The sequence below is a fragment of the Glycine max genome, chromosome 6 (assembly GCF_000004515.6).
Source record: "Glycine max cultivar Williams 82 chromosome 6, Glycine_max_v4.0, whole genome shotgun sequence".
NCBI lineage: Eukaryota > Viridiplantae > Streptophyta > Magnoliopsida > Fabales > Fabaceae > Glycine > Glycine max.
In genome coordinates, this window is record NC_038242.2 from 49,221,410 (window position 1) to 49,244,502 (window position 23,093).

A 23,093-nucleotide genomic window follows, 5' to 3' on the forward strand; every position below is an offset into this window, starting at 1 on the left:
CTAGCATTTGTCTAGACACCTGGTATGGACTCTTCTACTATTTTAGTTGAGTTATTATAAATCTTCTAATCATAATTCTGTCTTAGATTCCTATGAATAAAAAAAACAAACCCACTCCTTGTTACAAGGTCACACTTTCCACTAAAGTTCACTCATCACTGTCTAATAGGAGAGATCTTATAGCTTTGGACAGAAAGAGGAGCTTTTAAAAGAATCCAATCATCTTTCCAAAAGCAAGCTAATGGAAGTACCAATCCCCCAACCTGTGGATCCTGAAATGATTCCCACATTTTACACACACCTTTCCAAACATTAGAAGAATTTCTCCATGTACTTCAATTGATAATTGTTACAGGAGAAAAACAATCGCAGTATTCAGCAATAAATTTGATTATTTCAGCTTGATAATTAATGGAAAATGGGGGGGGGGGGGGGGGGTGAGGAATAGGGAAGTGCGATTCAATAATCAGTGACTCATCCATCAATCTATGCTTTTATTTATACCAACACTAGCCATTCTCGTAAAAGCCTAAGCCTAAGCATTAGACACACATGAAACGGGCTGGAGTGGAAAACGAAATTAGAGCACTAATGCATGCTTTGAATACTTTCATGTACAGAATAACAAGACATCATGATTAGTCTGACATTTCCTTAACCGAGTGTTCAAACCACCATAAGCAAACTGATATTTGTAAACTCCAACCACAAAGACGGACTTGTTACTCACTTCAATGCTTTCTTGGACTTGTTACTCAACAGTGAAACAGTCCCCATCTGAAAATTACAAAATAAATATACATGTTACGTGTTTGAACTCTGAATGAATGAATCAAGCCAAAATTGATTATTGAATTATATTTGTTTCACCACTAGTAATAGGCATATTGAAGTCCAACCTTAGGAATAATTTTGATACCAAGTTTTTTATCAAGGTTTTACAGCCAAATCTGTTATCTACAATCCTTTAATAATATATTAACCATCCTAAAAAAGATTGAGAAAGCTCAATTAGCAGATGTTTATGAACAAGAAATAAGAAGGCGAAAAACCTCGAAGTGTGTTTAGATTTACTGAGTCAGGAAAGTTTCTAGTCAAAAGGTTTTTGGGGAAATTTCCATAGGTGGAAAAATAAAAAACATTTCTCCAAAAGCGTGCTAATCTTATCTTGAAAGGGGGAAAAAAACATCGGAACAAGCAAGGGGAACCAATGAAATGAACATCCATCAATCCAATTTTGACAAGAACAGTACCTAAAGCAATCGTAAAGTGCACATACCATTTTTTGATTCCTGAGCTGAAGAATAATTGAGTGAAGAGGAATCTAAACTGTTCCCCTTATAGAATCAGCAACTTGTGGAAGCCGTATGGCAAGATCATCCAAGTTGGAGGAGTTTTGAATGCTCAATCCTTTCTCATTTGCCAAATGCAATAGACATATGAAGCACAAATGAGGAGAGATGTCGCTAATTGTTGCAGCAGCATTGCATTCGCTAGGAAAGTTGGCTAATATATTCTTGAAAGATAAAGTATCTTTTTGACCCTTTAGAATAAAGAGAGGGTCAAAAAACAAATCAATGCAAGCATTAGTACTTACAATTCAACCACAAAAAGAAAAATAACTTAGATTGTTTATTTACTTAGACATAATATAACGGTAAGGTAAAAAACTAAAAATGTACAGTGTTAGCAATGGAACAGAATCCTGAAGAAAATTGAAATAACACAATGTCGTGAAGGGAAAGATTAATTTTAAAAGTTTAAAACTAGACAACACATATTTTGCACTCGCACTCCTAGGAAATGGAGAAATCTTGACATACCTCTAAAGGAAGTTTAACAGATTCTTGAACATGGTCCCAAAGAGTAATTTTCAGTGCATGAACATCAACTTGTTTGGAAGTCTTGTCATACTGGACTTCAATTTTATTGACCTGAGTTATTTGAAAATATGCATATGCGTGAGTTCTAACTGCAATATTTTCAACTGAAAAGTATTGATAACAATTATGTTTAACCGTTATTCTTTCATCACTTTATCTAAAACAACATATCAAGAGCAAGTGTGTAAATTATTCACTAAAACCCACCTGACGAGGCTGAGTAATTAGAGTGTTGGAGTCCTCCATGTCACTATGAAGATCACCTCCGTAGTCACCAGCGTCATCCCCACAAACACTTCCATTATCCCACGAAGGGAATGATTCATATTCGTTGGATTGTTCTCTAGATCCATCTGCAAAAAACACCAGAACTTGATACAGACAGAATCTAGTGACAGCTGAAAACATGCTAAAATGTTCTCTGAATTTTTTAATATTTATGTCTATAGAGCGAGAGATAAGTTCACATTACACCGAGTGTGATGTTGGTGTAATTTAATAGGATCAAAATACACCACATAAAACTAGGGAAAATGACACTTTTTAAGTTTTAAAGTTATAATTTTAGCAATTCAACTATTGTGTTGATAGTCTTATGAAATAGAATAATTTTACAAATTTTCATAGAATTTAAAAATCAATCCATACTTCACACACGCATGCACACATGCGCACACACATATTGAAATCACAAATTTAAAACTGCAAATTTTACCTGAGAACCTGTTTGCCTTCCTCCCGAGACACTAAAGAAAATAGAAATCATCAGAGATGTAAAATAAACACAGCTGCATGCCTTCACATATATAAAAGAAACTTGACAAGAAATCATCAGTGAGAACACTTTGAAACTCATATCTAAAAGAAACTACCTTCACATTAGACAGAAGAAATAACTTGACAAGATCCTCTGGCTGATAGTGGCAGTCCTCAGGAAGCTTTGTATTGCAAGGCAATCTGCTTTCGGGAAGCAGTAACAATTTGGGATTCTTGGGAGGAGAAAACGTATCTAGCACTTTTTTCTCAAGAGAATCTGTGAAATTTAAATCAACTTCTGTTTGTCTCTTACTCTTTGGCTGCCTACTTTTTAGGGTCGACCCATCTTCAGAAGTAGGATGAACCTCTGAGACTACAATAAAGATTCTAAAATAATTACCATACTGAATGCTAAAAAATATATAAGTATTAAAATCTTTATCTGGCATCCAAACCCCACCTTTGGATTTTCGATACTTCCAATGATCAGGCCCTGCCCATGCGTTTTGTTTTGAACTAAAACCCAGACTCAAAAATAAATACCCCTCAACATTTTCAAATCTGTCATCCATATCAGTTTCTGGGGAAGGAAATTGCTCAGCATTGTCCTACAAGTACAAGATTTGGAATATTTTAAAACAAGTGCATCATTCACATTAAAATATGTAAAGAAAAATTTTAAAAGCTCATTCAAGAAAGTCATATATGTTTCTATGGTTGAAAAATAGAAAAACCTGAGGGTAACTGGAAAAACTTGGATCTGCATCATTATAGTCAAGATCGGCAACAACTGTTTGGTCATCATGATCATCACTCCAGGCCGTGCAGTTCTCGTATTCTTCTCTATCAAAACCATTTTCATTATTATCAGCATTGTCAAGATCTTCAGCTGAACTCGGGCCTTGAAGTTGAATATCAGTGGGCCTTCTGTTACTTTCATCAAATTGGTTTACTATAGTCCTGAGACTTGGAGAAATTTCATCCTTTACACGCATGTCCAACACCATCTGATCAATACAATCTACAGATGAAAGTAAGTCATCATTGTCCACATTGAATGTGTTATTTTGCAGATGTAACAACAGTTTCACCATAGTATTCAGGACATCACAAACCTTTGAGAAAAGAAAGATCAATAGTATCTGAAATATCAGATTGATTTTGGCTTGCCATACACTTAGCAGGCACTTCTTGTGAATCAAAGAGCACCCTACAGCCACCATATACACCAAGATTATTCATTAAAAGACCCTTGGCTCCACCTTCATCGAATTTTGCTGTTGTTTGGCGATAGAGAGGATCCACGACAAATGCAGCTGAAACAAAAAAAAAACAATAATATAACCTATTTTTAGCACAACCTCAACACCACGCCTCATCAAACAAGTAACAGAAACAGAATAGGATTTGAGATCACCATCAAACTTCTTTACATTAAGTGCCTCAAAAGATGATTCCAATGTTGACAAAGGTGACAACTGCATGAAAAAACAACTCTTAAAACTAAGCAAAATGTTTAACCAGTCAAGTCCAGAGATCCAAAGACAACAGACCTTTTTGCTCGTTTCTTTCCTGCTTTCTTCTTGTCTACTTTCAATATTAACACCATCCAGGGTAGTGTCTGGCATCATAGCTTAGAATTAGGGCTAATTGAGAACAAAATATTATAAAACCAAAAGTAAATGTACTGCACTCTGAATTTTAAGTCATTCATTAATCATTAGTTACCAAGCATTATTTAGAATTAGAGCAATAGTCATATGATAAAGAAGCAAAACAATCCCACATAACCTCCACTCACAAAGCAATCACCGAGGGAGTTCACTACAAATGCAATTTTCATTTTTCAGAAAAAGAAAATGATAAGAGGGTATATAAATCACACTATGCTTGATCAAAGGCTATATAAATTGCATTGTGCTTGATAAAAGGGTATATAAATTGCAACCTTCCTCAGCTTCTTGGCCTGCTCTATTCATCCCACCAAGAACTTTATATGCCTCAGAATGCACTGAATCCACCCTTAATGAATAAATTTTGACTCCAGCCTCAAGAGTGCAGCTTGCCTGCCCAAAAAAAATTTCAATTTCAGTTAACATCTACATCTACATCTACATTCTACACAAACATAACTTCGCTTCTAGTGCCATTGCTGTGAGAATGGTAACAATTTCACTCTTGTTGATAAAAAAATCACTCGTGTAAGTTGATTTATGCAATCCATAAACAACGAAACAACCCTTCAGCATACCAATTTAAATATGCGTGCATTGCATATGCATTTGTTAGTATCGCAGGTGACACAAAACTATGCAATAAAAAAACCCTAAACAACAAAAATTATCAAACTGCAAATTAATCATAGGCTAAACTATTTATTTAATCTCTATACCTGTCCTCATTTTAAGTTTTAGTTCCTTGACAATTTTTTGTAGTGCTTTATCACCACCAGAAAGTTTACAATTTTCTCTCTTATTCAATGTTTGGGACTAAAGCTTAACTTCCACACATATGTAAGAACTAAAATTTACAATTTTCTCCAAACTGAAACTTAAAATGGATACAACAACCAAGGGGGCAGAAGAACAATTTAATCTTAATTGTAACATACCTTTTGAAAATTAGTCTCCGCATCATGCTCTTCTTCGGCCTTGATGATATCAGTAAGATGGTCAATCAGGTTCAACTCCCACGTGTTTTTCTGATTAATTTTCTGCACAAACACACAAATCAAAAACAAAAAACAAAGAGAGAGTCTTTTTTATTTTTTATTTGGGGGGGGGGGCTGTTTTACGTTTTCGCTGGCGAGTTTGATGCAGTTTTGGAACAAGTCGAGGATCTGCTGTTTGTTGAGGCCAGGATGGGAATTGGCCTGGAGGGGCTGGTTGAGGGCGAGGCTCTTGCGGCGGTTGGCGGCGGCGCGTGCGTCTCGTGCCCGGGCGCGTTCGAGCTGGTCGTTGTTGGAGCCCAAGACGAAGGGGCTGGTCGGAGACTGGATGCGGAGTCTCTGCTTCCGACCCATCGCGGGATTGGGGCTTAGGGTTTCCGCCATGGGAGGAATTTGCTTTGCAGAACGGTGATAGGGTTTGTGTTGGCTCGGAAGTGAGAACGTCAGAATCACAGAGACAGAGATTTGGGAGAAACGGAATTGAAGTGGTTTCCCTCCATTTCTGAGATTTGAATTGGTAGTTCGCTGAGAATTGAGAAAAACACGCACTTTACTTTTCAAAAAGAAGGGCACGTGTCTCAAATGGGAATCGTGATAAAAATCAATAAACCTAAAAAAAAATTTCCTTAGTGCAAGTGATTCGGATACTTCTTGGTTGAATTTTTATATTAGATAAAGTGGTTGTTCTCCACAAATAAAGTCACGATTCAATCTGGACAAAATATAATTAGAAAGAGATTGTATTAAAATGGATTATTTATCTTTTGAAATGGATGAATATTTCATATTAATATTATCAGTATTAAAAAAATTGATTGATATTTTAATTTTAATTTATGTAATGTAAATAGTAATGTATATAATAAAATAAATTTTAATGAAATTAAAATTCATAATGAAAAAATATTTGAATATCTATAAAATAAAAAATTGGAAGGTTTGAGTAGGTATAAATTAATAAGAATGTGTCTAACATGAATAAGTAAGGAACATGATCTATCATGTACCACAACTAAAAGTCTTTAGATTTATCAAGTTGTACAATGTTATCATTAATTCATCATCATTAGCAAATTTCCTCCGAAACATCTCTCTCTCATGCATAGGGGTGTTAATTTGATCCGCAAACGGGAATTCCCACGAGATTGTCTTGTATGGGGCCCTACAGATTGGGATTTTTTTTCCTGCGAAGACAAAGACAAGGATTACACCCTCCCCCCCCCCCCCCCAGCCCAAGGAAATTACATAATTATCCTTATATTAATCATCATCTTATATTTTTAATATTAAAATATTAAAGGTTGGTCTTATATTTTTACTACATTTAATCACTTAACACATACACAATTACACACACACACTGATACAACACATCAAGTAACAAACACACCACCATTCTTTTTTAAATTTACTTGTATTAGAATTTAAATTTTTTAAAAAAATTAGGGACCTATAGGGGCTGTTGGGACTCACAGGAATGAGAACAGGGGGGGAAAAATTCCCCAAGGTGGGGATTGGGGACGAGGTGGGGGTTAGTTGGGGGGCGGGGGCAGGGAGCGAAGGAGTACTCCCTACCCCACCTCGCCTTGTTGACATCCCTACTCGTGCATTCTAACATGGGCCTCTGGCGACAATACCTCTGACAATGTCTCTAATGACCAACGGTGCCTCCAATGACCAACAATGCCTTCACCTCTACTACAGTTTCGTCTCCATTGCACCTCCATTGTGTCATAGCTCTGCCTCTATTGCGACTTCACCTCCCTCACAACTTCATCTTTGCCCTAGATCCATTGTCATTGCGACTTCATTTTTGCCCAAGATCCACCTTCATCAAAGATTAGTTGTTGTTTTCGCACCATCTTTGTCGCGACCTGTCTTTGTTGTGACTTGTTATGTTCTTCCCCAATCTCTTACTCAAGCTATTCTCTTATACTCCCATGTCTAACTTTATTTTTTTCCTATTTTTTCAATTTGCACTTGGATTTTTTTTGGCATAGATTAAAAGATGATTGATGTTCCATATTCATTTTCATTTTTGTTTTATTTTATATGATCTAAAACTATAATTTCTAAATTCATGTTTTGTAAAGGATTCATGAGGTAGTGATGGAGTAAGGTTAGGAGTTGTAGGACTAGTGCAAAAGATGATTTCGTGTTTTCATATATTGATGGCTATGGGATCCAATGTGCCGTAGGCGGGGCGGGTTTGCCTATCCTCATCTCGTCCCCATAAAAAGACGGGTGGGTTTAGGTTTATAAAAGGTGGGGGTGAAAAAATGAAACACAACTCATTTTCGACAGGTTTTATCGAGTTCAAGGAAGGGAACTCATCTCACACTTTAAAGAAATAATATTTGTTTATATACTTTAAATAAATCATAGATTAAGGTATTAATTATATTTTAATTCAATCATTATATATAATCTAATAAAGAATAAATAATGTAAACATATTTAAGAATTAATTTATATTTTTAGCTAAATGTATAATTTTTAATCTTGTTATAATTAGGAATATGATTATAATATTATTTATTTAACTGTTAAAATGATTATTCCATATTTTAATAATTATAAATAATAAAACATGAAAATAATCATGTAATTAATAATTACATATAATAATAGTATTATATATAAATATATAACTATATTATTAATAATGATAAAAATATATGTAACATGACAGGTATGAGAGCGAAGGCTGGACGAGGGAGTGACATATCCAAATTCAACCTCAACTCAATTCCAATCAAAATTGGTTTTTCGTCAAAATCAGGGTGAAGTCGGATGGGGCACCCACAAGTTCGTTTTTATTGTCATGCCTAGGTGTTGCAAATATCGAAAAAGAAGTAGAAAAGAGGGGAATATTGCATCACCGTTGGAAATCGTCCTAACGACACACATGGTGGAGAGAGAGGTTTTTGAAGGTTGGGGAAAAAATTTGGTGTGCAAGATGTATGATAAAATATTACATTTTAGATCAATCTAAAGGCTATAAATAATGGTTCATGATAGACCACTTAAATCATTAGTCCACACTATACTTTGTCATAAAAGTACATTGTAGTAGTATTGTCTCAAATGAGAATCATTATTGTTGCTCTTTTTTTCCTTTTTTGTTTCAAAATAAATATCTTGTAAGGCTTAATTACAGTCTTTATCCCTAAATTTGAGGGATGTGTTTTTTTTTTAGTCCTAAGAATTTAAAACATGTTTTTCTAGTCCCTAAATTTTGACAAATTGAAATTTTAGTTCCTAGCATTATAAATTGACAACTTTATGATAATTTTTAACACTTTGTGACTGATTTTTAGCACTTTATGATAATTTTAAAAAACAAATTCAAATTGCTAAAAAATAAATAAATATGACAATTAAAAATTATCACAAAGTGTCTATTTATTATGATAGAGACTAAAATGAATAGTTTATAAAAAATCAAGGACAAAAAATAAGTTTAAATTTTAGGGACTAAAACAAACATATACATTAAATTTAAGGACTAAAACAACAATTAATTTTTTTTAATGAACCTTACTCCTTAAGTCAACCTTCTTGCTTTTTCCAATAAGATGTACACCATGCTAGAATAATACAATTATGAATAGTTCAGTCCACAACTCCTATACACCAACTTTATTGCAAAATAAAAATGTGAAAAGCATTGTTTTTTTTTTTTTGTTATTTGTCATCAAACCAATGGATTCATTTAACTCCAGTAATTATCTCAATAAAATTTCAGATAAGACTAACATTCAAGTACGAAGGTAGAGGTGTTGTAAGAAATAATTCATTGTTGAAGTCAAATGACACCATTAAATCATGTGCTAGCCAATTACATATTCTATTTAGGTATACATGATTATTTACACCATCAATATCAGGCCAACCGACATCAAACTTATTCCAAGATTACCTTTTAAATTATATATTTATCATAAAAAGAAACATGGGGTAGAAGCAATTTTTCCATGTCATGTTCATTATTAGTTACAGGATAAAAGTCCATATGTCAAATCTCCTTGTAATCATCTCTACCATGGCCATAACCAAACCCACAAAGATAAGGCATAAGGTTCCCATCAGATGATGGAAAGTTAGTGGGTTCTACAATACAAATACAATTGTTGTGTACCTTGGTGGAGACAAAATTTGTCATTAACAGCATAGTCCAAAATATAAAAACATTGGGTATTCTCTTGAACTGGAGGTGGTCAATCTAATTTGACTGTATGTTCAAACTTTTTTCCTGAAAGCAAATAAGAGATGGATGACCAAGGTCGTGATACAACGAAACATGTATCGTGGTCACAAGAATAATTACTATTAGATATGGAATTGTTGTTAAATAATAATACAAATTATGTAAAAATGATAATTAATTAACTATTAAGTTTAACTAGCAAAGTTAATGGGAGAGACAAAAATACAAACAAATATTTGAAGACTAAAACCGGCCAAACTTTTTTTAGGTATTAAAAACGTAAATCATGATAAAAAGAGTGATCATTTTCATGATTTATTTTTTTTTCTAATGATTTTGAAACCACGAAAAAAATAAAAAAAAAACATTAAAAATAATAGTTTGTCACGTGATTATCGCATTAGACTAATAGTCAACATGATTTGTGGCATGGATGCCAATCTGGATGTTACATGGTCACTTGATTGTTCAAGTTAACTACAAGGACTAAAGCTTAGGCAGAAAAATTATGTGAAGCTAATAGTGATAAATGTTTTTTAAGAGATGGAAGTAGAAGGAAAAAACATATAAGAAAGAAGATACATATATGATGTAATTTTCTTTGTTTGTGTCGGGGAGAAAGTGAAATAAAAATAAGAAAAATAGTTAATTTCTAATTTTTCTCTAATTTAAATTTCATATTTTTTTTCTCATTTTATTTTTTTCCTCCATGCTAAACAAAAGGTTAAAAGCATAAAAGATAAGGAGAAAAACATTTTTTTAAATTTTTCTTATATATAAAATAAGATGTTGAATATAAATCTTTTTACAAGTATATACAATATACTTACTTTTTAACTCAATTACTTTAAGAAATAAAAATTGCATTGACTCAACAAAATAAGATGAAAAATATAATAAGAGAAATGTTATGGTAACACTATATAATACAATATTTTAAATATATTCTTTCTCATTATTTGAAATATATTAAAAATCATAAAATTCACTAAATCACATATCTTATTTAAATATTCTTCTCTATTAATTTTATAATTTTTAATACATTTTAATAAGTAACAGAAAATAGTACATGCAAGAGCGTTTTGCTACCCTCATCATAAATTAATTATACCGTATAGATATATCAAATACAAGTAGTAATTAATATTTAAAATAAAGTATAATAATTTATCTTATCTTATCTTTAAATAGGTTTCATGTTATATCATGCTCCAATTACAAGAAAACTAAGGACACAAAAACATGTCAAGGGCAAGAGAGTAATTTTACTGGTTTGGGTTCCTCTCACACTTTCCTGGTCTATTCCTATTTTATTTTTATTTTTCCTCTGGCGGCACCTCCATTCCAAATCGGACCCTTCTTTCTTCCTCTTTTATTTCTTTCCAACAATAATTCCCTGTTCCTCAGTTTACCCAACAAACACAACACCTTCGCTTCAAGTCTCCCAAAACACACATAACTAGGAACCCGCTCCTTCCTTAACCTCTGCAACTTTCTCCAATTCAAAAGAACAAAAACAACAAAAGCACCCCCATCATTGAGAATCGTCTCAAGCTTCGTTTTTTACGTGCTGGGGTTGCTTAGATTTCAATTGGGTATAGAGAATGTTCAACGGTATGATGGATCCCGATTTGATGAGAATCGCTCAGGAGCAGATGAGTCGCATGTCACCCGCTGAGTTGGCTCGGATCCAACAACAGGTGTGTCTTTTCTCGTCCTCTTATGGTCTCTGCGATTGTGTTTATCGAGACTTTGAGGTGCAATGTCAGGATCAAGGTTTTAAATCGCGGTCGCGCAGTTTTGTCGCGATCCTTGACATTGCGGGAAATTGCAATCACTATGAGTAAAAATACCATGATGTTGCGGCTGAAATTGCTGTTGTGGAACGTTTTTAAAACATTGGTATTCGGAAGGAACGGAATTTTTTTGTGAATTCAACCCTCTCTGATGCCGGAGGATAAAAAATGGAAAACAAAAAATCATGGCCCTTGTTTAATGGAATTATAAATCTCTGGGGAGATTTTTGTAGTTCAAACCCTTCTTTTAATGCCCATATTTTGTGGAATTATAATTTGAACGTTAGGGTATGGAGTGTTGGTACTTAGTATCTAGGATAGAAGTGTGGTGATTTTGGTTTTTGATGTGAGGGAACATGTTTTGGGTTTTAGGATCAAGGTTTAATTGTGGTGTTGTGCAATGTTTCTTTGGATTGCAGATGATGTCTAATCCAGAGCTGATGAGGATGGCCTCCGAGAGCATGAAGAACATGAGTTCTGAAGACTTTAAACTTGCTGCTGAGCAGTTAAAGCATACTCGTCCGGAAGAAATGGCTGAGATTGGTGAGAAGATGGCTAATGCGAGTCCTGAGGAAGTGGCAGCGATGCGATCCCGGGTTGATGCCCAGATCAAATATCAGTTGAGTGCGGCTGAGATGTTGAAGAAGCAGGTTAGTCGTATAGTGAGAACTTCAACTGATTGTGTCTTCGTGAAAACACGAATCATAAACAACCACAGGATTTTTTTTTTTTTATCTGATATTTGATGAATTATCTGTGACTTGGGATGAATCCAAGGTTTTACGCAAAAGAAAGCCGGAGTAAGTTCCACTATTCTTGCAGTACACCCTGGTTGTGGTTTGAAAGAGTAGTTAACAGGCACATTCTAATTGCTACTGATGAAAGCATACTATAATTATGTGTTATTCCTTAAACCTTAATAATCCACTGAAAAACCAAATCATGACACCCTGAGGAGAATGCTTTTCCAGAATTATTTAGGCTTTGAGAACGATACATACATACATAAAATTACATTTTGGATAATACTTTAGTTCCATAGAATTGTCTGATTTGAAAATACACTTTTTGTCATTGTGTAACAAGACACAGATGTTATACTCTATCTACTACCCTGATAATTTTTTTTTTTATAATTTTTCAGTTTCTGTTCAAATCTATCATGTGCCTTGATGAACTAAAATTAAATCTTGCAGGGAAATGATCTTCATAATCAAGGAAGGTACAATGATGCTTTGAAGAAGTATATACTTGTAAGTAAATTTTTTGTGGCCGCTTAACATCCACTTCCACACCTCTTTCTCTCCACTTCCACACCTCTTTCTCTTATTTATCCCTGTTTTGAAAATTGAGACTTAGGAGGAAATTATCTGTTTCTTTGTTCTATTACATTAATTTCTTTTTTTATATTCTAGGCTAAGGAAAACATTAAAGAGGTACCATCTTTCCAAAGTAGAAAGCTTCTTTTGGCATGCTCTCTGAACTTGATGTCCTGTTACTTGAAGACAAGGCAGTATAATGAATGTGTAAAAGAAGGTTCTGAGGTATCTGTAATTCCTTTTCTTTTATGATGTTAATTGTAATAGCCAACTGCAATATTTAAGTAGTTGTATTATGAGGAAATTTATCAGCCTAGAAGATTGGAAAGAAAAATTACATTGTAATTGTATTATGCAAGAAAATAATGCTCCCTTCTGCCTTGCTTTTGTAATAATGCAAATATGGTCTTAGATTGTAATTTGTTATTATTTTAATTTTCAGGTTCATTGTTTGAAAATTGGCTGTTTATCATAGCAGTGTATTAATGTGCTTTAACTATGGTAGGTTTTGGCATATGATGCAAAGAATCTTAAGGCTCTTTATCGAAGAGGTCAAGCATATAAGGAACTAGGTCTTCTAAAAGTGAGCTTTCTTGTTACTTAACTGACATTTTGACATTAAGGTTGACATTGTGTTTTGTTTATATTCAACGGCATTTGTAATTTTTTTAGGATGCCGTTTCTGATCTGAGCATGGCACTTGAAGTGTCCCCTGATGATGATACAATTGCAGAGCTTTTACGGTATGATCTTGCTCCCTTCTACATACCTGCATCTATTTTAGAAACAGAACTATTTATTGATCTACTTATTATATATATGACATATCTGCTGTTGTAATTGATGGGTCTCTAATTATTATTTAGGATTGATTTTTCATCAAATTAATGTAATCAATTGATTGTATGCTAAATTAAGTATATCTGTGAGGTGTTTACCATTCTGCTTTTTCTGATAGAATCTTGTGTAACCTATAATAAAGGAATTGATATATTGGAAGTAAGCTGATATGAAGTGCTTATTTCAGGGATGCCAAGGAAAAATTGGCAATGGATGGTGGTGAGCATGCACCTGGAAGTATGTGTTCCCCTCATTTATTTTCTACTTTGCCTAATCCTCATGAGCTTTATGCTTATAAATAGATGCCAGGTTTAAGTTAACCTTGTTGGCGTCATGCATGTAGGACTAGTAATTGAAGAAATAACTGAAGATGTGCCTTCTGGAAGCTCTTCTTTGGAACAAACAGTGGTTCAACCAAAAAAATCTGGTGACTCCTCTAAGAGTTACAGTACAGCTAACAATGGAAATCCAAAAACAAATGCAGACAGTTTAGATGCATTGAAAAAAGATCCTGAAGCTGTCAGGTAGTTAGCATTTTTATAAAGTTTCTAAGCATTTTATGTTTATTTATAATTTAATGATTGGCCTACAAAAGATTTATGGTTCTTTTTTTTTCTTCTTTTTTTAGATCATTCCAAAACTTTATTTCAAATACCGATCCTGACATGCTGGCTTCTTTGAATGCTGGACAATTCAAAGACGTGTCTCCAGATATGATTAAAACTACCTCTGATATGGTTAGTAAAATGTCACCTGAGGAACTTCAAAGAATGCTTGACATGGCTTCTTCATTTCAAGGGGACAACCCATTTTTTAGAGGAGGTTCCCCTGATTCTTCTTTCAACCCTGGATCAATGCCTCCAAACGTGACACCTGATATGTTTAAAGCAGCAAGTGATATGATAAGTAAAATGCCAGCAGACGAACTTAAGAGGATGTTTGAAATGGCATCCTCACTGAAAGGGAAAGAATCTACTCCATTAGCAGCAGCAGTAGATGAGAATGAAAGAAATGTTTCGCGGTCAAACTTACCATCATCAAGTACTAATGGAACTACTGCTTTTGGAGAATCAAGTTCTCATAACGTGTTTTCAAATATGAGAAATGCTTCTCAGTCAAACTTCCCTTCCTCGAGTACCGATCTACAAGAACAGATGAGAAACCAGATGAAAGATCCAGCCATGCGGAAGGTATGCTTGTATTTCTTGTTAAGGAGATAAAATAGCCTCTAGCTTTCTTCCACATACCTGGCTGGAATAAATGCAATCAAGTTTCCTCTTTTACTTGTCATGTTACTAAGTAGTAATTTCTGATTTAAGTATTTCCTTTAATTATGTAAATGTGTTGCTCTTTAGATGTCACTTCCGTTGTCTAAGATTGACTTTTCATATTCTCATTGTATTTTCTTTTGGCAAGTAGTACAGGTACTCTATCTTGAAACATTCTTGTCTTTGGTATTTATATGTATATTCCCTTAATTTTTTAATGTTGTTTTGGCAGATGTTCTCATCCATGGTTAAAAATATGAGCCCGGAAATGATGGCTAACATGGGTGAACAATTTGGTGTTAAGCTTTCACCAGGAGAAGCTGCAAAAGCTCATCAAGCCATGTCATCCTTATCACCGGAGAGCTTGGATAAAATGGTACCTTCTCCAAACTTTACAATATATTCTTAGTTTGTATTCATGAACAAAATTTTGTACCTTACATGAGGATGGTAAAATGGAGGTGTGGCAATTCCAGGAAATGTAAGATAAAATGCAAGAGAAAGTGAGACTTAGCTTGTAAAACATTTGACTGCAAGATAATTCCATTGGTTAATTGAAATAGCATATAGGGTAAGATAAATTTAGGTTGGATGGTTATAGACTTGTACAGTAGTACTAAGATGAATCTTTTCACTTTGTCTTTATAGATGCTTTGGGCGGACAGGATTCAAAGAGGAGTTGAATCCGCGAGAAAGACGAAGAACTGGCTGCTAGGGAAACCTGGCATGATCTTTGCAATATTCATGCTCATTTTGGCTGTCATTCTTCACCGGTTAGGCTTCATTGGTGGCTAGAGTAAGAGGCAAACATTGTATTATGAGATTCCTTAGGCATTCAAACTCAGGCATAACCTTCTTGTGTGATGAGAATATGAGAAAATGATTGATTGTATTCTCAGCCTAGAGACAATGGAGAGAGGAGGAAGGGGACATATTGGTTATCTGGAAAGCAATGCCAAAATGGCATCTCATCAGATATGTCCAAATTGTGGATGTGATTGGCACTTATTTTTTTTGTAATATATTAGCTTTTGAGTTGTTTGCCATTTAGCACTTGTAGGGACCCTACCATTCAATAAATTTGTAACTTATTTTGTCATTCTTATACCCCTAGTCCCAATGTAGCATTGGTATGGTGCGTTATTATTTATAAAATTTACATGATTCCCTTTTATATGCTTTCCTCACTCACATATGGAACCACTAATTTGAGGATATAGTTTTATCCGAGTCTGAATATGATATTATGCTTTATCTAGTGAGTTGTGACTAAGGTGGACTTGTTAGTGAGTTGTGACTATGTCATTTTCCTACCAAGTCTTCAGTTCAAGTGTGGTGGCTGTGGTCTCAACTCTCACGTTTGCTTATCAATTATCAAGCTGAAGACCAAACAACCAAAAATAAAAAATTGCAATCAACCAAACAACCCACTGTATAGCCATAGTCAGATAATAACAATTTGGTTAAATACATAATTTAATCTTTACGTGTCGCGGATTTTCAATTTGGTTTCTATAAGTAAAATTTAAATTAGTTTTGATATGTGTAAGTGTTACTAGTTTGGTCTCAGTTGTCGTGATGTCGTCTCTAACTGATCTACTTTGACCGTTAAGTCCCTTACAACATTTGTAATTTTGTCTAATGCATTATTAATTTAATCTTTATATGTATAGCACATTTTTAATTTGATCTCTATAATATAACATAGTTTAGCCTATTTAAATGTAGCACATCCTTAATTCTTATAGAAATCAAATTAAGAATGTATTACATGTGCAGATACCAACTTAAGAATGTGCAATAATATAGGGATTAATTTAATAATTTTTATGTATAATGCCTAATTTGAGAATTTATGACATGTGTTGGGATTAAAAATCACTAATTTTTGGTGGTGTTACTTTTTATTTAATAACTTTTTTTTCCCCTGATTTAGAAGATCCATCAAAATGGACAATTTCTAATTAATTTTAATAAATCATAAAGAAAGTTTTAAAGAAGAGTATTATAGAAAATATCTTTAACATTTCTCTTCAATTTTACTTTCTTTCTGCCTTGACACGTGGTCATTTTGTTAATTCAACTGCGAGAGTAAAATTATGCGAAATTCACTTTAGCAATAAAATTACGGTGTTTATATAAATTTTATAGTAAAACCACATTTTAGTACTCCATAAAACCTTTATTTTTGGTAATTTAATCCCTTAAAAATAAATGTTATCAATTGGAACCTTTAGACATGAAATCCTCCCTTTTTCAGTCCCTATGTCGATTCACACATACGTTAGACAAACCATCATCACATTTTAGCATGTCTTTGTCTTGTTGCTTCATCAAACCATCATCAGATTCTTTTTTCCAAACCAAAGCCACGCCACGTGCTCCTTTACTGCAAGTGCCACGGAGACATTCGTGGGTGGGGATAAGGATGACACAGGATACCTCCTGGACGGTGTCGTTTAGGAGCTCTATAACTTTAGAGTATAATCTTATTTTAATGTCAATTTACTTTATAAAAATAATTGTTATCGATAAAACCTTTTAAATTTAAAATTATTTTTTTTTCTTAATTTCTTAGGTTTAAATGAACTTTTGGTGTTGAAAGTATATTTTTTTATGAGGTTTAATTACTCATTTAATTGTTATAGTTTTACGATTCGTATTTTTTTAGTTTTTATAGTTTAAAAATGATTTTTTTAGTCTCTATATTTTACATTTTAATTTTTTTTAGTTCCTATAATTTATATTTTAATTCTCTTATAGTCTATGTAGTTTTAAAATGATTTTTTAGTCCTTATAATTTGTATTTTAATTTCCTTTTATCCCTATAGTTTGAAAGTGTATTTTTAATTCTCTTTTAATCTTTACCATCAAAATATGAGTAATATTATCAATTACAATTATCTACAAAAATATTAACAAGTAATTTGTAACTAATTTATCGCAAGATAATTTTTAATACAAAATAGTTGATAATTTATAATTAATTATTTTTATATATTTTTTTTAATAAGGATTAAAAAGTAATTAAAATATAAATTATAAGGACTAAAAATATTACTTTTAAACTATAAAAACTAAAAAAAAATTAAAATATAAACTATAAGGACTAAAAATATCATTTTCAAACTATAAGGATTAAAAATATATAAATAATGAAATTATAGAGATCAAATAAGTAATTTAACATTTGAATGACTTTTGTTCCTTAAATTTTAATGAAATTAAATGAATCCTAATTATTATAATTGTGGGATTTTTGTTCCTTAAAATTTAATAAATTTTGTTGATATATGTAAGACTAACAAATAATATTGACATAATGACATGATGTTGATGTAACAATCAACACAATGTTAATGTGCTATTAAAATGTAGAAGAGAAATGATGAATTATCATAATCTTTAAAATATAGTATTGTTAGAAATGGACTAGAGATTGACTAAACGTGATGTCTAATCAAAATTTCTCTCCTCTTTTTCTCTCGTTTAAAGCAAACAATCCCTAAACCATATGGTGTAGTTAAATTATCAACGACAAGGAATCTACCTGCAAGCTGAATAACAAATGTTTGTATATGCATATCCTTTTTTGACTAACAAACGACATGTGCTGTCTATGCATTAGAAAATTACCTTCTGGACATAAGTTGGCAATTTAGGCATAATAATATTATAATAACGTAATTGCGAAAGTGAATTATAAATTAAAAATACTCAATTATCAGATGACCAGCCAGAAAAATTAAACGGAAAACCACTAACCCATTAAAGCACTTTATTGTGAAACCAAAACAATAGACATAAGATGATAATCATAAACAAAAACAACCACAAGGGAGCAAGGCAAAAGGGACACGCGACCATGTGTGTTATTATCATATTTTGAAAATGCTACTCTTTTTTGTTAGAAATGCTGCTTCATTTTAATTGTACTAGTAAATATCAAATAAGTAATGTAAATGAATATATGTTACATGTGAATACGAGTATTTTAACAACATGTTGGTGAATGGGTGGAGACGGATACACCCGCATATATAACATAAGTTAAAATTTGAACTTAAGATCTAAATCATTCTAATGAAAATAATGTAATTTGAATTTATACTTCAGAGTTATGGACATGTTTTAAAGAGTTTAGTACGTTCTCATGGAATTGTTCAGTATTATATATATTTGTTGCTAAGCAAAAAAAAAATATTTTTCATTGTTTTTTTTAGTTTTTTAATATTCATGAATAGCCATGGATATATGTGATTTTACAAAAATCTACGGATAGTTGCATAGGCGGGCACCAACACATACTTCCTGGTAGGATTCTAAGATAATTTTTATAGCTAGACTTCGATTTCCCTTTAAGCAAATTATGAAACTAATCTCTAGTTTTAAATTCAATCACATTTAAATTTTTTCATCTCTCTCCAAAAATGCATCATATGAGAATCAAGTTCTTCCCGCAAACTAGCCTAATTACAACTAAAACAATTTAACTTATATATAAATGATTTAATTGTTCACAACTTTTAATTTATGATTTTAATAAACATAAATCGTTAGTGTAACATTCTTTTCTTGGACTGAGTAGAGTGTAACAATTTTTATACTGTTAAACTATAAAAAATCATTTTTAATATACTTTTAAATAAATTTTATAAAAAATAACAAAATTATCATACACATTACACATACAATAATTAACATGTGCTTGAATAATGATAATATAAAAAAGTAATTCAGTATCACAAAAATCCATATAAAATCTACCTAATTGAGTGCGATATTTTCTCTAATCATAATTAATTGACCATCCACATGTTAATAAAGGAAACTAATTTATCAATTATATTTTTTTCCCACCTTAGGTGATAGTGTTGAAAGATGCATATCCAGAAGCTAATCATTATGCGAAACAATTAACATATCTGGCTCGAAATAGCTCTTCTGCCAGTTATGTGAGCCAACTGACGAGTATTTTGGTGCCTCGTTTTCCAGATTATTTTTGTTGATGAGATTATTTAGTGTGTTTTTTCTGATAGCACAAATTTACAGACATATAAACGAAAAGGTAATAACTAAATTCAGTAAATGTATTTTGTTTAAAGGCATATTCAGTTAACGTATGCTTGGTATTCACAAAAAAGAGTTAACATATGCTTGGTTATGAACTATTTTTTTTTATCAGTTCTTATTGGACTTGAATTTCTTTGATAAATTAATTAAATTGATGATAGGATATCCAGGTGTTTAATGTACATTTATGTTTAGAGGAAATGTACATGTTATGTAATGATGAAACAATGTACATGTTATGTGGAACCAACAATTCTGATGAAAATAGTAAATAGATCATCATGTATATGTGTATATATAACTCATACCAGCCAGGTTAGGTAGACTAAAAATATTAATCACGTAACTATGTCTTAGCCTTGCTTGGTTAAAACCTAAAGCTTCTAATATAATTCTAACAATTCCAAACATAGATTTTAACTACTTATTAAAAAAAGAATTTAAACCGTCACAATTAAAAACTAATTTGAAATCACATGCTAATGCTAATTTCCTTAAAGCACCACCTAACCTTATATCATGTTTGACACACGATTTTACAATCAGTCTATAATTGACATAGACGAACAGATCGTAACCAAAATCTGCTCTACTTCCGCGTATGATTAATTAAATAATTAAGCTAGTGGCCACGTGACGTATGAATTTCCAAAAAGAAAAAGAAAAAACGCAGTTTCAGATTTCAGTTATTCTAGAATGGTCATGAGCAGCTTAGATATGATTAGGAGCTAGTGTGTTTTAGGAACTAAAGTATACGTACAATACAATAGTGCAACACAATTGCTGAGGACAAAAAAAATAAAGAAAACTAGCAAATACACGTTTATTTTACGAAATCTGGATTGATTTTTGGAAACATGAAACATGAAGATCGAAATATATATTTTCATATTTATTATAAATTTTTATAAAAGTATTTTTGGGTAAAAGGTAATAATTTCCTTTTTATCGTGTTTTTCTAAGTAATATTTTTATGGGAATGTGACAATTTATTGTGCAATATACATATGTAATTTTTTGTTTATTTAAATTACTTAATTGAATCTGAGAATTGAGTGTAAGAAAATGTGGTGAAATTAATATTTTGTTAATTTTTTATTCAACTTTACATTAATGTTTCTTAATTATATAGTAACTTTCCATAGGAAAATAGGGTAAAAAAGTAAGTAATGGAAAAAAAATCTCAATAATTATACATCCTAATATTTATCTATAATAAATCCTAAAAACATAATAGAATCCCAACACTTATGTCTACCTCTTATTCTTGCTTTGTTAGAACATCTTCCATCATGATTTTTTATATAGGTTTTTTAATCATTTTTTTTTGTTTCCACAACACTTTTTGTCATTCTCCCACAATGTCATGTCACACTTAGCACAAAAAAAACATGATTTAGCGACCGACTGATTCGGTCTCTAAATCCCAAAATTTGGTCACTAAAACTCTTAGCCACCGAAATAGCGATCGAATGGTGTATGTCGCAAAAATCCTAGTTGCTAAACCCTTCGCGATCGAATTTCTATTCGGTTGCTATTTCACCACCGAACTACTCAGTTGCAAGCACACAAAATTCGGTTCCTTGATATTTGATTGTTATTTTGCTTGAGACCAAATCAGCAACCGAAGTGTAGGGTCGCTAATTCGGTCGCTAACAAGTAATTCAATTTTAAATATAAAATAAATTAAAATATGATATGGTTACTAATTTGGTTGCTAATAAAAATTTAAATTTTAATTGTAAAGTAAATTAAAATAAAGCACGATCACTAATTCGGTGGCTAAAAAATAATTAAGTTTTAAAAAATAATAATAATTTTGGTTGCTAATTTGGTCGCTAATTTTAAATTCTAAAATGCATTTTAAAAGTCTTTGGTCTAGTTTAATAATTAATTTTTAAATTTAAAATAAATTAAAAAAACAACTCGATTGTTCAAAGAAAATGAGCCATAATTTTTATTTTTTCATTTATTAGATTTTAACTTGTTTAATAATTATTAGTTGTAAATATAATTTTTAGTTAAACTATATAATCAAACTTGTATATAAAAGTGAGCATTCATAATCTATAAATACATCTAATAATAAAGTTCTAATTAAATATTGATAAAGTGTAAATTCAAAGTTTAATAAAATGCATTATGAAAGTTTAAATTCATAACTAACATGACATAATCAAACTAAAACAATAGCCAAAATGATCAACTTAAGCATCGTCAACATGGTGTTCGGTTCCATCCACATCTCCTGACTTTGTCGATCATGATTCTCTATCAGCCACAACATATTTTCCTCAAATGTCCTCTCCTTATCTATCTTTGCCAAAAGCTTAACATTCAATTTAGTAATTGTTTCACACATTTCTTCTATTTGGTCTTCCATGGGAGCAATAAAAGTAGATAAAGTTGATAATGAGCAACAAAACCTTTGGTTCAAAAATCTAGGGTGTACACGTTTCCCTTGTAATGTGGACGTCTAACAACATTTAAATATTTTTTAATAAATTATAAAATTTGATTGCTTATTATTTATCTAATTCAATAAATTTAATAAAAATAATTAATACATAAAACAATTTGAACTTTGAAGGGAGTCTTTAAAAAATTTAAAATAAAAAGAAACTTCTTTAAAAATTCCAATAAAAGAAAGATAATAGTATTTCACAAGGATGGCAGTCAACTCCAAATTAACAAAGCATAGGGAGTATTTCTATTTGATTTGATATGTTGTCTGTTGTCTCCTTAAATATTTGCACTTGTGGAATATGTTTTTTAATCACACTTTTGAATTTTTCATTTTCCTTGTAATATATCTTTTTCACATAATAATGCTAACTTTAAGCCATATTATAATTTTGGAGGTATCCAATGGAAGAGGAATTTTGCCACCAAGATGAAGGAGATGAGAAGGAGACAAGGAAGGACTAGAAAAGGGGAAAAATCAAAGAACTATCAATGTGGCTGTTTGAGGAGGAAAAAAGTAGTTTATCGGAGTTATTTTAGTTTACTGTTTTTTTAGAAGAAAGTTTACTATGTTATAATACAATTATATGTAATTTATAGTTATATTACTAGTATTTATCGTCCCATTCAAACAATGATATGGCTTATTTATCTTAATCAAATAATGTAAATATTATTTTCTTAATTGAAAAATATTACTAATATACTAATTTCAATATTTTTCTAGTATAAAATATATTTAAGTATATTATATATTTATTACAATTCATAATAAATAAAAATTTTGTTACTTTACTTATATAGAAAAAGGAGA

The 23,093-nt window shown here is 31.7% G+C and overlaps 2 protein-coding genes across 2 annotated transcripts; one reads left to right on the forward strand and one right to left on the reverse strand.

Annotated features, from left to right (window-relative positions):
- Positions 1-463: 463 nt before the first annotated feature.
- Positions 464-5,888, reverse strand: LOC100799781 (condensin complex subunit 2). The gene is made up of 14 exons (XM_006582307.4): positions 5,434-5,888; positions 5,251-5,352; positions 4,588-4,705; positions 4,193-4,260; positions 4,057-4,117; positions 3,755-3,955; positions 3,374-3,660; positions 3,100-3,247; positions 2,756-3,012; positions 2,599-2,629; positions 2,091-2,236; positions 1,824-1,934; positions 1,280-1,543; positions 464-777 (listed from the first exon to the last, which is right to left on the reverse strand). The coding sequence occupies exons 1-13, from the start codon at positions 5,689-5,691 to the stop codon at positions 1,325-1,327; spliced, it is 2,007 nt and encodes a 668-aa protein (XP_006582370.1). The 5' UTR covers positions 5,692-5,888; the 3' UTR covers positions 464-777; positions 1,280-1,324.
- Positions 5,889-10,832: 4,944 nt separating this feature from the next.
- On the forward strand, positions 10,833-15,917 carry LOC100800315 (outer envelope protein 61). The gene is made up of 11 exons (XM_003527458.5): positions 10,833-11,220; positions 11,736-11,966; positions 12,513-12,569; positions 12,732-12,860; positions 13,141-13,218; positions 13,308-13,378; positions 13,663-13,712; positions 13,819-13,999; positions 14,104-14,665; positions 14,976-15,119; positions 15,392-15,917. Exons 1-11 carry the CDS (start codon positions 11,125-11,127, stop codon positions 15,536-15,538), a joined length of 1,746 nt encoding a protein of 581 aa, XP_003527506.1. The 5' UTR covers positions 10,833-11,124; the 3' UTR covers positions 15,539-15,917.
- Positions 15,918-23,093: the final 7,176 nt, after the last annotated feature.